Raw genomic sequence first — 12,396 nt, 5'->3', positions numbered from 1 at the left:
GTTTGATTGACTATCAAATAACTTAATTCTCAAGCTAGCAGGGTAAGGATGCGGTACCTATTGTTTCTATCTTAATTTTCTAACTTCCTCTATCCACACAGGCTGCTCGATTTCCTGTCATCCACGTCCCGCTTGCACCGAAGCATTTTCATGAGGACTCAGTTTCACTTTTAGTTTTTCTTTACTACACTTTTATCATTTAAAAAGTAAATAATTTAGTCCAGAGGTTCCCAAACTCAAAAATCAAACTTGGAAATCAAAGCCATGGAAAGAAAGTAGATGTTGCATTAAATCCAACTATTTTAAAGTTAAAATAAATCTAAATCATTTATATTCTCTAAATTTCAATGCAAAAATAAAAAGATATTTAAAAAAATAATAATAATAATAATTAATTAGAAATGAATGTGCTTTAATGGCATGTTTTTCCTTTTTTAACCCTCTTTTGTGATAAGCCAAGACGAGCCAAATCAAAGGTCATCAGCGACCAACCAGGCCTCTATTTTGTCTCTTCTGTCCCAATGACCCACTGTGCATTGTTCATTAAGATTTTTATGAACTAACTTTCTTAAGCCCCACAGGTACAGTTTCTCACCCCAGACCCAAGGACCAAACCATGCTTCCCATTCCCTATGAGAGAGAGGGAACATAATCTTATCTAAAATAGACAAGTTAAAAATAGCTGCAGAGCGAAACAGGACGCCCATCTCTACCCATGGATGAGTGAACAGAACACCCATCACTAGGGGCAAAAGGCACGTTGAGGTGACCAACTAGTTTCTCCATCCAGTCTGGGACTTCAACAGACCAGTTCCTCTGTCTTTACATTGGATAAACAATCACAGTTAGGCCTGTTTGTCAAAGGAAGTTTACTAGAGAACAGCCGAGAGTTGATTTGAATGAATTTATATTGATCCAGATTAATCAAGATTAATGATCTTAATTTCCAAGGCGATAATTTTCGATATTCCAATAGACCAAAATAAAATCTACACAAAACAAATCCATCCACTCAACAGGTCAGTTTGTTGGCCTTTGAGACTCTTTATATACTTTAGAGTGTTTGAATACAAAGTGGAGTAAAAGCTGATGGCCCCTTTCTATCACTATCAGCATGGCAGCTCTGGTGATCACAATGGGTTTCCTCCATTCAACTCTGTCGACTCCCTGCTGAGGACAGAGGAGATTACAGCCCAGACCACTGGTTGACTGTTTACTAGAACATGCCTTTGAATTTTCAATGGTCTTCTTGCTTTACGCGTCTGAACAAACACATCTCCACCCTACATCGGCCTGCATTGTCAGAGCAGCGGCTATTAGGAAAATGAGAAAAAGAGGATTTGGGTTTTAACCTCACCTCTCTCTCTCTCTCTCTCTCTCTCTCTCTCTCTCTCTCTGCATTAAGAAAATGGTAGACGTTGATGATTAAAAATCTTAAAATTTATACAAAGTAATAGAGAAACAAAGTAGTAAAATATTTGCTTAAGGTGATGAAGCAACACATTCTCATCCTGGTTCGGTGCACATTTACAATGGCTTAATCTTTTAAGATCACATCGCAATTGCACAAAGGATTGACTTATCTTTGATTAGCAAAGTTTTTCACAATTAAAATGTGATGAGTATGGGCTAAATTAATTTGCGTATGATACGTTTCAAACATAAAACCTCTTAATCGGAGGTTTACCACATTTACAGACTCAGTATAAAACTATTGATTATCAGATAATTTGCTAGAAATATAATTTAATCATTTCTATATTTTATATAGCCTATGGTCTCTCCGGATCCCCTGGAGTACCTGCGGGTCCCTCTGATAAATGAATATACCATAGCTTACATGTGGTAGGTCATCATAAAAACATCTTTGTAATTTATTTCCTTCTGAGTTCACAGTATAGAAATACTACCTTAGAGTGCTAATATGCAACATTTATGGTTAGATAGTTGTCTCTTTAAGGGTACTGCCACAGTGACAAGCTGTTGTAGCCTACCGCAAAGGTAAATAAATGTTTTCTGACAGTGCAGAGGATGGAAGTTACTGTACAAAACAACCATGCTGTAGATAAAAGTCAGTGGATTGAGAGAGGACTGAGCGAGAGAAAGATGCTGCCACTGCAGGCCTCCTGGAGCCCAGTGTTGAATTTGGTAATGGAATGTGAACTGCTCATCTGGATCTTTGCACATTCTGATTCTCCAAAGAGACGCGAGAACCAACAGAGGATGATGGGAGGAGGAGGAGGAGGGCACAGGCACAGCCTCTAATATCGAAACACCCGCACGAAAACGATGCATCCTCCTAGTAATTATGGTCATCCAATCATCAAATTGAGATGGCTTAAATGATATCATCGTTATGACAGCTTAGTTTATAAATAAAATCCGACTTCTCTTGTAGTAACGTTTCGGCGTTCATCTCATGCTGTAAACCCAACCCAAAGATAGTCACGACGACATCGAACTTCCTCCTTTAAAACTTTTGACATTCCCAAGCGTTCAGTTTGCAAAGTGTGGCAGACGAAACGATGAGTGTCTTGTGAACAACAATGACTCGTCGACGGTGAAAAAAAGTCGAAAGCGCAAATAAAACGCAAATACAACATGTCCCGACAAGGTCAATAAAAAGGGAAGCGTGTCCAACCCCCCCACGCGTTCGCCTCGTTCAAAGTTCTGATGTGGATGCTACGGTTCACTTTACTATAGTCACTTTTGGTGACAATATAGGTGCGAAACATTTTATCAAATGGGAGATAAAGGCATATTAACGACAGTGAGTTTAGTAAACTAAGGTATGCTGGTTGAATACATGTGCGCTGGTTAGACGCGAGTGAATTCCTGTAGTCAGGCGTTCAACCTTTGGATGCGAGAATGAAACGAGGAAGCACAAACCCTGTGCGAGGAAAAAAAAAAAGTTCGGACATCATCTCAAATCAACATCTTCGGCCTTCCAAGTTTAAAAACTTCCGACAAAGTCTCCATCCACCAAAGTTTCAAATCGGCAGGATGGAGAACGTAAACAACAACAACAACATGTAGAAAAGTGCTCGATACTTACGCGTGACTTTGTCGGGGTTGGGCTGATTGCGCTGAGACATGGTGATGGTGAAAAGAGATGATGGACTTCGAAAAAAAAACTGCAAACTTGTTCCGGAGAGCGATCAAAATGGCGTATTTGAGGATGTGCAAAGTTCGCCAACTGGATACTTCTCTTCGCCCACTCTGTTAGCTCCCTAAAGGAATGATGGCCATCGAAACTGCCGACGAGTGAGGGTCAGAAAAGTCACTTTTTCCTCAAAGTGTGTTCCTGAGCGCTGCTCAGTGAACGTGATAAGTAGACGCATCACGTGTTGCTCTAGTCTCCAAGGGGACGTGTGTTACTGAGGCTGCCACTGGAGTTCAGCTGTGAGCATCTCTACGGGAGGGGTGGAAAACTTTACCCCTTCAGCCTCATCCAACTGATTATATTCGATAGATAGATAGATAGATAGATAGATAGATAGATAGATAGATAGATAGATAGATAGATAGATAGATAGATAGATAGATAGATAGATAGATAGATAGATAGATAGATAGATAGATAGATAGATAGATAGATAGATAGATAGATAGATAGATAGATAGATAGATAGATAGATAGATAGAGTGTGTAACAACGGCTTTTAAAGTAGCTATAGTATACAAACATTTTGTGACAGCATAAATGTACTATTTGTTGCCTAATAACGCATATTATATCGTGTAAATAATATAATCTAATAATTACTATTTTCTGTTGTGTAAACGATATAAAATTACCGAAAATGTAAACGTGATAGCGACGGGACCCCAGTATCACTATGTGAAGGCAGTTGATGATGCAACACACCTCGCGCTTTGGCGCCTTCTTTCTGTCACAAGACAAACACCTGTTGGTCGTCATATACTGTGATGGAGCATCCGTCATCTAATAAATCTTGTGGAAGGGCATTTAATTGTTTCAGAGACAAATGATGACATAAATGTTAAAGAAAGACGAAATAATTTGAGGCAACACCCCATTTTAACCCTCACTTCTGTGAAAATCGACTACAGTACATCCTGCTTCTGAATATAACCAAAAAGTCTCTGATATAACTCAGTATGCAAATATATATAAAAATAAAGTCCTTTTAAAGTTTTGTCTAAGATACAGTATGTATGTATATATATATATATATATATATATATATATATATATATATATATATATAGTTATATATATATATATATATATATATATATATATATAGTTATATATATATATATATATATATATATATATATATATATAGTTATATAGTTTTTGGCATAAACTAATTAAATCGTAAGAGTTGAGATTAGGCTGGTTATTATTATTATTCCCACCACCATGCAGCATATTTTGCTCAATTTTGGTGAAAATTCTAATTTAAAATGGAGCAAAGAAAAAATAAATATAAAAACAAATAAATAATGTATGACAGATGATGCTTCCATTTCATGTAATGGTGAAGACTTTACTAACTTTTTAACACATTTTTCTTCAATCATCATTATCATTGCTTGAAATTTGCGTAAAGGGATAGTTAACCCAAAATGTAGGCTACTCACCTTCATGTTGTTCCAATGGACCAAACCTGTATTGGTTTACTTAAACTATGGAAGTCAATGGCTACCATCAACTGTCTGGTTACTAACGTTCTTTAAAATATCTTCTAACAGAAGAAAGAAACTCATACAGTTTTGAAAAACCTGAGGGTGCAAATATTGACCACATTTTCAATTTTAAGTGAGCTATCCCTATAACTCATTCAAGCTGCATTTGACTGCATATGTGTCTCAAAAGCAGTCAATATGCATCTTCTTTAGTGCTTGAAATAACTCTTACAGAGATAACTTTTAGGCTACCTGAGAGGTGTCACTCACAGAAGCAGCATTGGCTCTGTGAGTGTGTGTTTGTGCTGCCACTAGAGAGCAGTCTCTGCTTCACCTTATGTAATCACATGAGAGTGACCTTGTGTTGGTAACCAGCAAAGTCTCTGACCCACGGTGACCTGGATAATTGCCTCTGGTCTACATAGTGTTCTCCATCCTGCAGAAAACTCCAACTTCCTTTGTATTAACATGATTACCCCCCCCCCCCCCTTTTTTTTTAGCTTTATTTAAGTTCCTTTGTATCAACATGATAACAGTCCCCCTGTAGTAGCTTTATTTACTTTATTGTTTCATTTAGACATATATTTATTAGCTAATATTCATACAATTTGAAAAAGCTGAAAAAGTGTCGAGGTTGAACAATGTGGCATTCAAAATAACGCTGACAGTTCAAGGTAATACAGCTATCCGGTAGGCTACGACTCATATCTTTGTTGTAATGAGAGTGAGAGCGTGTGCTGATGCACGTATTTATGATCTAATATTTGAAATACCTGTGTATGGGCATGTGTTGTGTGTCCAGTAACATTACACACAATAAGGCTAAGCCATAGCCTACTTTTTGACAACAGTGCCATCTGATGGCAAAGGATATATGTGCTGCTTAGAAAAGGCTAGCCTACTATTTTATTCAGACAGTTTATTGTAGGCTATATAAGGGTGGATTTTGCTTGTATGTTATTCTATAGTGGTAGTTTTTGGAAATGTACTATGATTTGTTGTATCGTATATTATGGACTGGAGGCAGGACAGTAAGCGTGAGAGAAGGAGAAGGATATGGGATCAGGATTTGAACCGGTCAGACTCGAACCGGATTCCCTTGAGCCTCATACTATGTCATCATGGGTAGGTTACTTTTGAAATATTTGTGTCAGAAAGAAAAAACTTTAAAAAACATCTTTATAAAAGGCTGAATTTTGTTGTAAAAAACACTATAGGACAATATATGATATGATCATATATCATTATATGGTCTTTACAGATCATATCTCATCATACGAGATATGATCAACATATAGGCCTAGGCCAATATGATTAACATAAAATGATCACAGATTTGCATTCATCTACAAGATTTTTGCTAATGGAATGTAAATGCACTTAGAATAATCTGTAGTAAATTCCTGATGGCTAAATGTTGATAAATAAATTTTGATCTTGATGTTTCAATGTGCCTATTGATCCATAATAAATAAAAAGAGCACTGAAAAATAAAAAATAAAAGAGCACTGAATAAAACATGGGTATTGAACATTAATGCGCATGATTCGTCGCGTAAGTTCCTCTTAGAAATTAAAAATTTACTTTATTTGGGTGAAAGGATTACTGAAGAACTTGTACTATTTTACAGTGATTTTACAGTGATTCAAATAAATATGCTGTTTGAAATTAAATCATTTGATATTTAACGTGAGGTTTTGACTGCAGGTGCACGCTTACGTCATCATAGCGCAATAAAGTAAAAGGGGAGAGCAAGAGTGGTCACTATTTCTCTAACGTTAGTCCACTTTATCTCTATCAATCGGTTTGGAGTTCGAGACAGAAGTATTTAATTCGCCTTGAGATGCAGCAGTTTCCTTATGCGGTTTCAGACCTCCTCCACTTTTAGGCTAATCTTGTTAATCGTAGAATGGGAGTGACTTCGACGGATAAATACAACTTGGTACTTTTCACACTGGAATTAGGTGAGTCAATTAGTAATTTTTTCTTCAATTTTAACTTATTGAAAAAGGTTAAATTCAATTTCCTAACTTTGCATATCCTTCAGGTCGGTATAAATATATATATATATTATTTATTTATATATTTTTTCGTTTAATAGGCTAATTTTACTGTTCTGTGATGATCCGAGTCTAGTTCATTTTGGGTGTTTAAATTGACAATTAAATAAATTCCATTTAAATGAAAACAAGTTGTGTTATTCCGTCTGATTCTGTTGTATTTCAGTTTCATTGGTGCAGGGAACATGTGCTGGAGAAACATGTGAAAACATATTTAAAGGTTTCTCAGACTGTCTGCTCAGTCTTGGTGAAAACATGGTGAACTATCCCCAAGAGCTGGATGATAGCGAAAACCTACAGACCATCTGCTCGTAAGGCTACACACTGTCAGCAATCATTTCTGGAAAAAGCTAAAGCATTTCATATCTGGTGGTCCTTCTCATCATGTTTTAGATTTGACATATCTATGAGCTGAACTCATGCCATCCATGACTCAGACTGACAATACTGAAATATATTTCATTTGCAGGGAATAAAACAGATTGTGCACCTTGTGTTTATCCTCATGCAGATATTGGAATGACTTCCACTCGTGTGCCTCCACCGCAATTGCAGATTGTCAAGAAGGAGCAGGACTTTGGGAAAAACTGAAACTGCAGTCCCGGAGCTTGAACTATCAGGGAAGCTTGTTTGAATTATGCTCCAGGGATAATGGAGTATCCAGAGTTTTATTACCAATGGAACTGAAGATACTGCTGATGTGTTTCACCACTTTAGTGGCTTGGCTTGTTTTTGAGTTAGAAACCTGAAGACCTGACCTCAAACAAGTTCCTAAATGGATTATATGCACCCTTTTTTCTCTTCAGCTGAATCAATTCATGTTTTGATGCACATAGACTTCTTGGCAAAAAAAAAAAAGAAGAAGAAGGAAGAATTCAGAAATTACTTTCTTAAATGGCCTCTTTTTTCCCCCAAAAAAAATTGAAGACGATTTACAGTATAAATCTTATGAAAATATATATTTTAAAATACAGTTGTTTTGACCATTGGTGTGTAAAAACAGCAAACATTCTGGACCAATAATAGAATTTAGTTTTATTATTTAAAGCACGTCTTAATGATCTGATTAGCACATATTTTCCAACACATAATAATAAATAGATTATTTTGAAAGTTTCAATAGGTTCAATCTCATTAGAAAGATCCTGAGATTACAGTCCTGCTCTTTCACCCCCTCCCAGTACATCAAGTTGAAATGCAAACAATTCCACAGCACTGTATATTTTTCTATGAGGAGTTGCATTTGCTCATTTAAAGGTACAGAGCCTCTAGCATTTTTCCCTCTTTAATGACAGCAGAAAACCTGAACATCTGTCTAAAGCAAGACACACACACACACTACATATTAAAATGGAGGGAACATGTTAGTTGGAATGGCAGGAGAAGTGCAGATGCTCTCTTTTCTGTAATTCCCAGCCCTTGAAGACCACAGCCTGGTTATTAACACGTCACGTGCTGCTATGATGGTCCTAATCGTTCCCTGCAGGGAATGTGTGTCTATTGTGTGCACATCTGTCTTTTTGTTTGCTACATATGACATGAACAAAATAAAAGCAGATCTGATCCAGTCATCTTGAGAGTATATTCTGTAAGTGGGATAAGATGTCTGTGAGTGGAAAATGAAAAAAAAAAAAAAAAAGAGTTGCTTCAATTGTTAAATCAATATCGTTTGAATCTCATACATGCAAACGACTTGTCTCTGCAATGCATGATCCAGAGCAGAACATATAAGTAACTCATAAGTGTTTAATAATTTAAGGGACTCTTCCAGACTCAGGATAATAGCATTATAAGCTTGTCCCCTCTTTGAAAACATTAGATAAGACCATGGTGGTTAATTGTACATGTCATAAAAAAGTTTAGTATAAGTGAACGCCTCTGATGATAATCATTGTATGAAATATTTAAGGCGTTGTCAGAGCAGATGATAGCGGGTGATATCTGAGGAGTCAGAATGTGCTCTTTACAAACACTTGCTATCTGGACATTAATGCTCAAATGTATTTAAAAACTGTCAAACAAGTCTGCATCTGTATTATTGAGCAATTATTCTTCTGTGCATCAAAAATTGTCTTTATATGCAAAATTTTGGACTACCGCTAATCACTACAAGGCTATTGTTCTGTCCTGTCTGAATCTCTCTCCTCTTCAGTTGTATGGCTACGAAAGCAATGAGTCCAGGCTCTTTGTGGTTGTTAATAATGCAGGAGGTTGTGTGAGTAAATGGGGCAGGCGGTAGATCCTATGTGGACCCTGTGGAAATGGAAGCAGAGCAGAGGATAAATAATACACACAAGTGACATGTTTGAATGCAGAAAGTCAAATAGAGACACTGAGGCTTTGAAAGTTCCTGCTCAATGCTTTGAAAGCCATTAAGACATTTGAAATGTATTACTTTATTCTTTGTGGATGTGCTTTAATAAACAGAGGTTAGTCTGTTTCTGTAATCTGGCTTTTCATCTAAATGATAGAGCATAAATGTGCAACAGTAATTTCATTTTTTTTCTGCTAAATATACATATCGCGATTAATCGCATCCAAAATAAAAGTTTGTGTGTACATAATATATGTGTGTGTAGTGTGTTTAATTCTTTTGTATATATAAATGCACCCACATGTATATATTTAAGAAATATTTGCATATATATATATATATATTTATACAAAATTAACATAATACATAAATATAAATATTTCTAACACATTTTTCTTAAATATAGACATGCATATGTGTGTATTTATATATACAAAATAATTATACACACTACACATACTTATATTATGTAAACACAAACTTTTATTTTGGATGTGATTAATCGCAATTAATCGTTTCACAGCCCTAATATATATATATATATATATATATATATATATATATATAAACATAGACGATATATATATATACATATATATACTGTATATTAGGGTTGTCAAACGATTAATCGTGATCAAAATAAAAGTTTGTGTTTACATAATATATGTGGATGTACTGTGTATAATTATTTTGTATATACATAAATACACACACATGCATGTATTTTTAAGAAAAAAATATTATTTACATATAAAATATTTAAATATAATATAAATTATATATAAATCTGTACACAGTATATACATGAAAATATTTCTTAAATATATACAAGTGTTTGTATTTATATACAAACTTTTTAAACACAAACTTTTATTTTTGATGCGATTAATCGTTTGACAGTAACGTGAGTTTGTGAGTAGCACAGTGGTATCATATTATGTTTACTATAGTTAAATATCAGTAAAAGATACATACTTTAGATCTGATTGGTTCCAATTTGAATCTATGTTTTTTCATATAGTCGTGATAGTGTGATGCTTACAGTCATTGAAAAAGTCCCCATATGCCACAGTCAGCCATGATGCGGCCCTGGGGATCTTCTGTGCTCTCCCCAGGCACAAACAATGTCGTGGACATGAATTTCTCTCAATAATGTTGTGTTAGCTGCCCTATTTAACGTTCATAAATGGCAGCACTTGAAGTGCACCTTGAGTAAATTGTATTTCCATATAATATATGCCTTATTGAAAGTTATTTTGCTACTGCTGCTGCAAGTGAAAACTGAAAATAGCTTGTTTAGCTGCTAGAGATCGTTCATTTTTATAGTGGTGTCATTATACAATATCTTTGGGTTGCTTGCTTACAGGCACTTGGCACAAAGTAAGGAGTTTTTTTTTTTCCTTTTTAATCACATGGTCAGTGAAATTACATGCTTAACCTTCAGAAAATGTTGACAAAATTATAACTGGTTAACAGTTGCATACAGTTGAGAAAATCAAGACCTGTGGTGGGACAGATCAAAATGTAATGCCTTTGAAACTAGGTAGCTACTTTTTGTGGTAGGTTAATTATGTGTTATATAATAGGCTAATTTCACACAACATAGCTGACACAACAAAATATAAGTATGGAAGGCAACAATTATATTTGTGTCTCTAATGGTTTAATGTAATGTTACACCAATGTATTGCGCCTATAGTGTGCCAAATTGCATCATGCAGGTAACTAAAATGCCATAACTCTATATTGTAGGAATGCACGTTGTGTAGTAGGTTGTGTAGCCACTGTCCGGCGGATACTGACACTAGATGGCGATGTATCAAGTGTAGAAACACACGAGAAGAAGAACGAAGACACTAAAATCAACATGGCGTCGTGCAGTCGGACTCAAGTTATCTCACTCTACAGGATGCTTATGAAAGAGAGCAAAAAATTCCCCTCATATAATTACAGGTACGCCGGTACTCTTCGTGTGAAATAGTCTATATGCTATAACGCTAAATGTATATGTTCTCGCATTTTATGTCTCGTTTTGTTTATTTTTGCGTATAGACTCAGACTGTGAACACGTTTGGTCATTTGAATTAAGTTATAAGCGTTTCTGTATGTAACGTAAATAGCGCATTTAAATTAGTTTTAAAATCAAACGATTGCTTATCTACTGTTTCATAACTAAAATACTGTTTGTTTACAGAACATACGCACTTCGCAGAGTGAAAGATGGCTTCAGGGAGAACCTTCATGTTGAAAACCCCAAAACACTGGATATGCTCATAAATCAAGCTAGAGAGAATCTGGCGGTTATCAAGAGACAGGCAAGCAATGCCAGCTTTGTTTGATATTCCATTATTGTTGTTTATGGCCAAATAACAGTTAAACTTGAATGATCTGATTCAAATAACAGAATTCATTTGAGAGTATTTAGTTACTAATAATTAATACATTTTTATTTTCTACATCTAAGACGGTATCACTTATCTTTTTTTTTTTTTCACAGGTTTCCATTGGCCATCTGTATTCTGTTCAAAGGACTGTTGTTGAGAGCGAGCCTCATTTGTAAACATCTTCAGCACCAAGAGTGTTCATATAGTATGGTTGTGAATGACAAATCTGTAAGCTACACTAGTTGACTGTCTGTGTAATTGTAATGTAGTAGAGTATACTGTAAATGTATGTTGATGTAATTTGTTACCAGCAAATAAATAAGATGTATAAATAAATAAGCATGGCGAATACAACATTTGAAAAAACTATTTAGCTTTGCAGGTCAATAAGGCATATTACAATACTGAACATATGGGGGAAGATCACACTTTTAAATGGTCATATTGTCTAAATCGTTTTCATGTGCAAAATGACGATGCATCAGACAATGTGTTATTATGGGGAAAAGCCTAAATAAAAACATTTGCTAATTTATTTGTCATAGTACAACATGTAAAATCGCTGAAGATGCTGAAATCATAGTACAGCAGATTTTTCTGTAAAGGAAATGTATTTAAGGCATATGAATATGTACATATTTAATTGCCCATAATTTTATTGAAGATGACTTACATTCAGAAGGATTGTTCTATACATTTGAATGAATAGCAAAGATGTCACTCTGAAATGTATATGTAGCTCATTGAATAAAACATTTAAAAATAATAACAACATGAGGCCTTGTGTGTCAGCAAAACCAGTTTATTTTTTACTCCATAAACCTTAAAATATTATTTTGTCCACAAATCCCTAAAACTATGTGTTTTTCAAATTATGTCACAGATCACTATTTTCCAGAAAGACAATTAGATTAATTAACCTCAAAACTCCTTTAAATGAATACAAATGCTAATGTTAAGATGTATTGACAAAAAAGGATAG

At 35.1% G+C, this 12,396-nt stretch overlaps 3 protein-coding genes across 4 annotated transcripts in view; 2 read left to right on the top strand and 1 right to left on the bottom strand.

The window, feature by feature from the left end:
• rreb1b (ras responsive element binding protein 1b) overlaps positions 1 to 3,392 on the bottom strand; it is a 38,419-nt gene extending 35,027 nt beyond the window's left edge. For both annotated transcript variants that reach the window (XM_039676568.2, XM_039676567.2), the window contains exon 1: positions 3,056 to 3,392. Coding sequence is in view for 1 of the 2 variants with exons in the window: in XM_039676567.2 (XP_039532501.2) it covers positions 3,056 to 3,095 (40 nt within the window). In the remaining variant the exon portion in view is untranslated. The remainder of the gene's footprint in view (positions 1 to 3,055) is intronic.
• A 916-nt stretch (positions 3,393 to 4,308) lies between these two features.
• nrn1b (neuritin 1b) lies at positions 4,309 to 8,287 on the top strand. The gene is made up of 3 exons (XM_039675764.2): positions 4,309 to 6,620; positions 6,883 to 7,027; positions 7,228 to 8,287. The coding sequence occupies exons 1-3, from the start codon at positions 6,566 to 6,568 to the stop codon at positions 7,463 to 7,465; spliced, it is 438 nt and encodes a 145-aa protein (XP_039531698.2). The 5' UTR covers positions 4,309 to 6,565; the 3' UTR covers positions 7,466 to 8,287.
• Positions 8,288 to 10,828: 2,541 nt separating this feature from the next.
• Positions 10,829 to 12,186, top strand: lyrm4a (LYR motif containing 4 a). Its single transcript, XM_039677983.2, has 3 exons — positions 10,829 to 10,983; positions 11,225 to 11,345; positions 11,528 to 12,186. Exons 1-3 carry the CDS (start codon positions 10,898 to 10,900, stop codon positions 11,588 to 11,590), a joined length of 270 nt encoding a protein of 89 aa, XP_039533917.2. The 5' UTR covers positions 10,829 to 10,897; the 3' UTR covers positions 11,591 to 12,186.
• Positions 12,187 to 12,396: the final 210 nt, after the last annotated feature.

Source organism: Pimephales promelas, chromosome 5 (genome assembly GCF_988280905.1).
Source record: "Pimephales promelas chromosome 5, fPimPro1.hap1.1, whole genome shotgun sequence".
NCBI classification, from domain to species: Eukaryota; Metazoa; Chordata; class Actinopteri; order Cypriniformes; family Leuciscidae; genus Pimephales; species Pimephales promelas.
Note: the sequence above shows the minus strand (reverse complement) of the source record. Positions and strands in the feature narration are given on the sequence as shown.

Bases quoted from the DNA above. Each gene is read 5' to 3' on its own strand.
- lyrm4a (XM_039677983.2), top strand. From the start codon at position 10,898: ATGGCGTCGTGCAGTCGGACTCAAGTTATCTCACTCTACAGGATGCTT. The intron at 10,984-11,224 runs GTACGCCGGTAC...GTTTGTTTACAG, and splicing joins TTCCCCTCATATAATTACAG to AACATACGCACTTCGCAGAG. The intron at 11,346-11,527 runs GCAAGCAATGCC...TTTTTTTCACAG, and splicing joins TGGCGGTTATCAAGAGACAG to GTTTCCATTGGCCATCTGTA.
- nrn1b (XM_039675764.2), top strand. From the start codon at position 6,566: ATGGGAGTGACTTCGACGGATAAATACAACTTGGTACTTTTCACACTG. The intron at 6,621-6,882 runs GTGAGTCAATTA...GTTGTATTTCAG, and splicing joins ACTTTTCACACTGGAATTAG to TTTCATTGGTGCAGGGAACA. The intron at 7,028-7,227 runs GTAAGGCTACAC...ATCCTCATGCAG, and splicing joins AACCTACAGACCATCTGCTC to ATATTGGAATGACTTCCACT.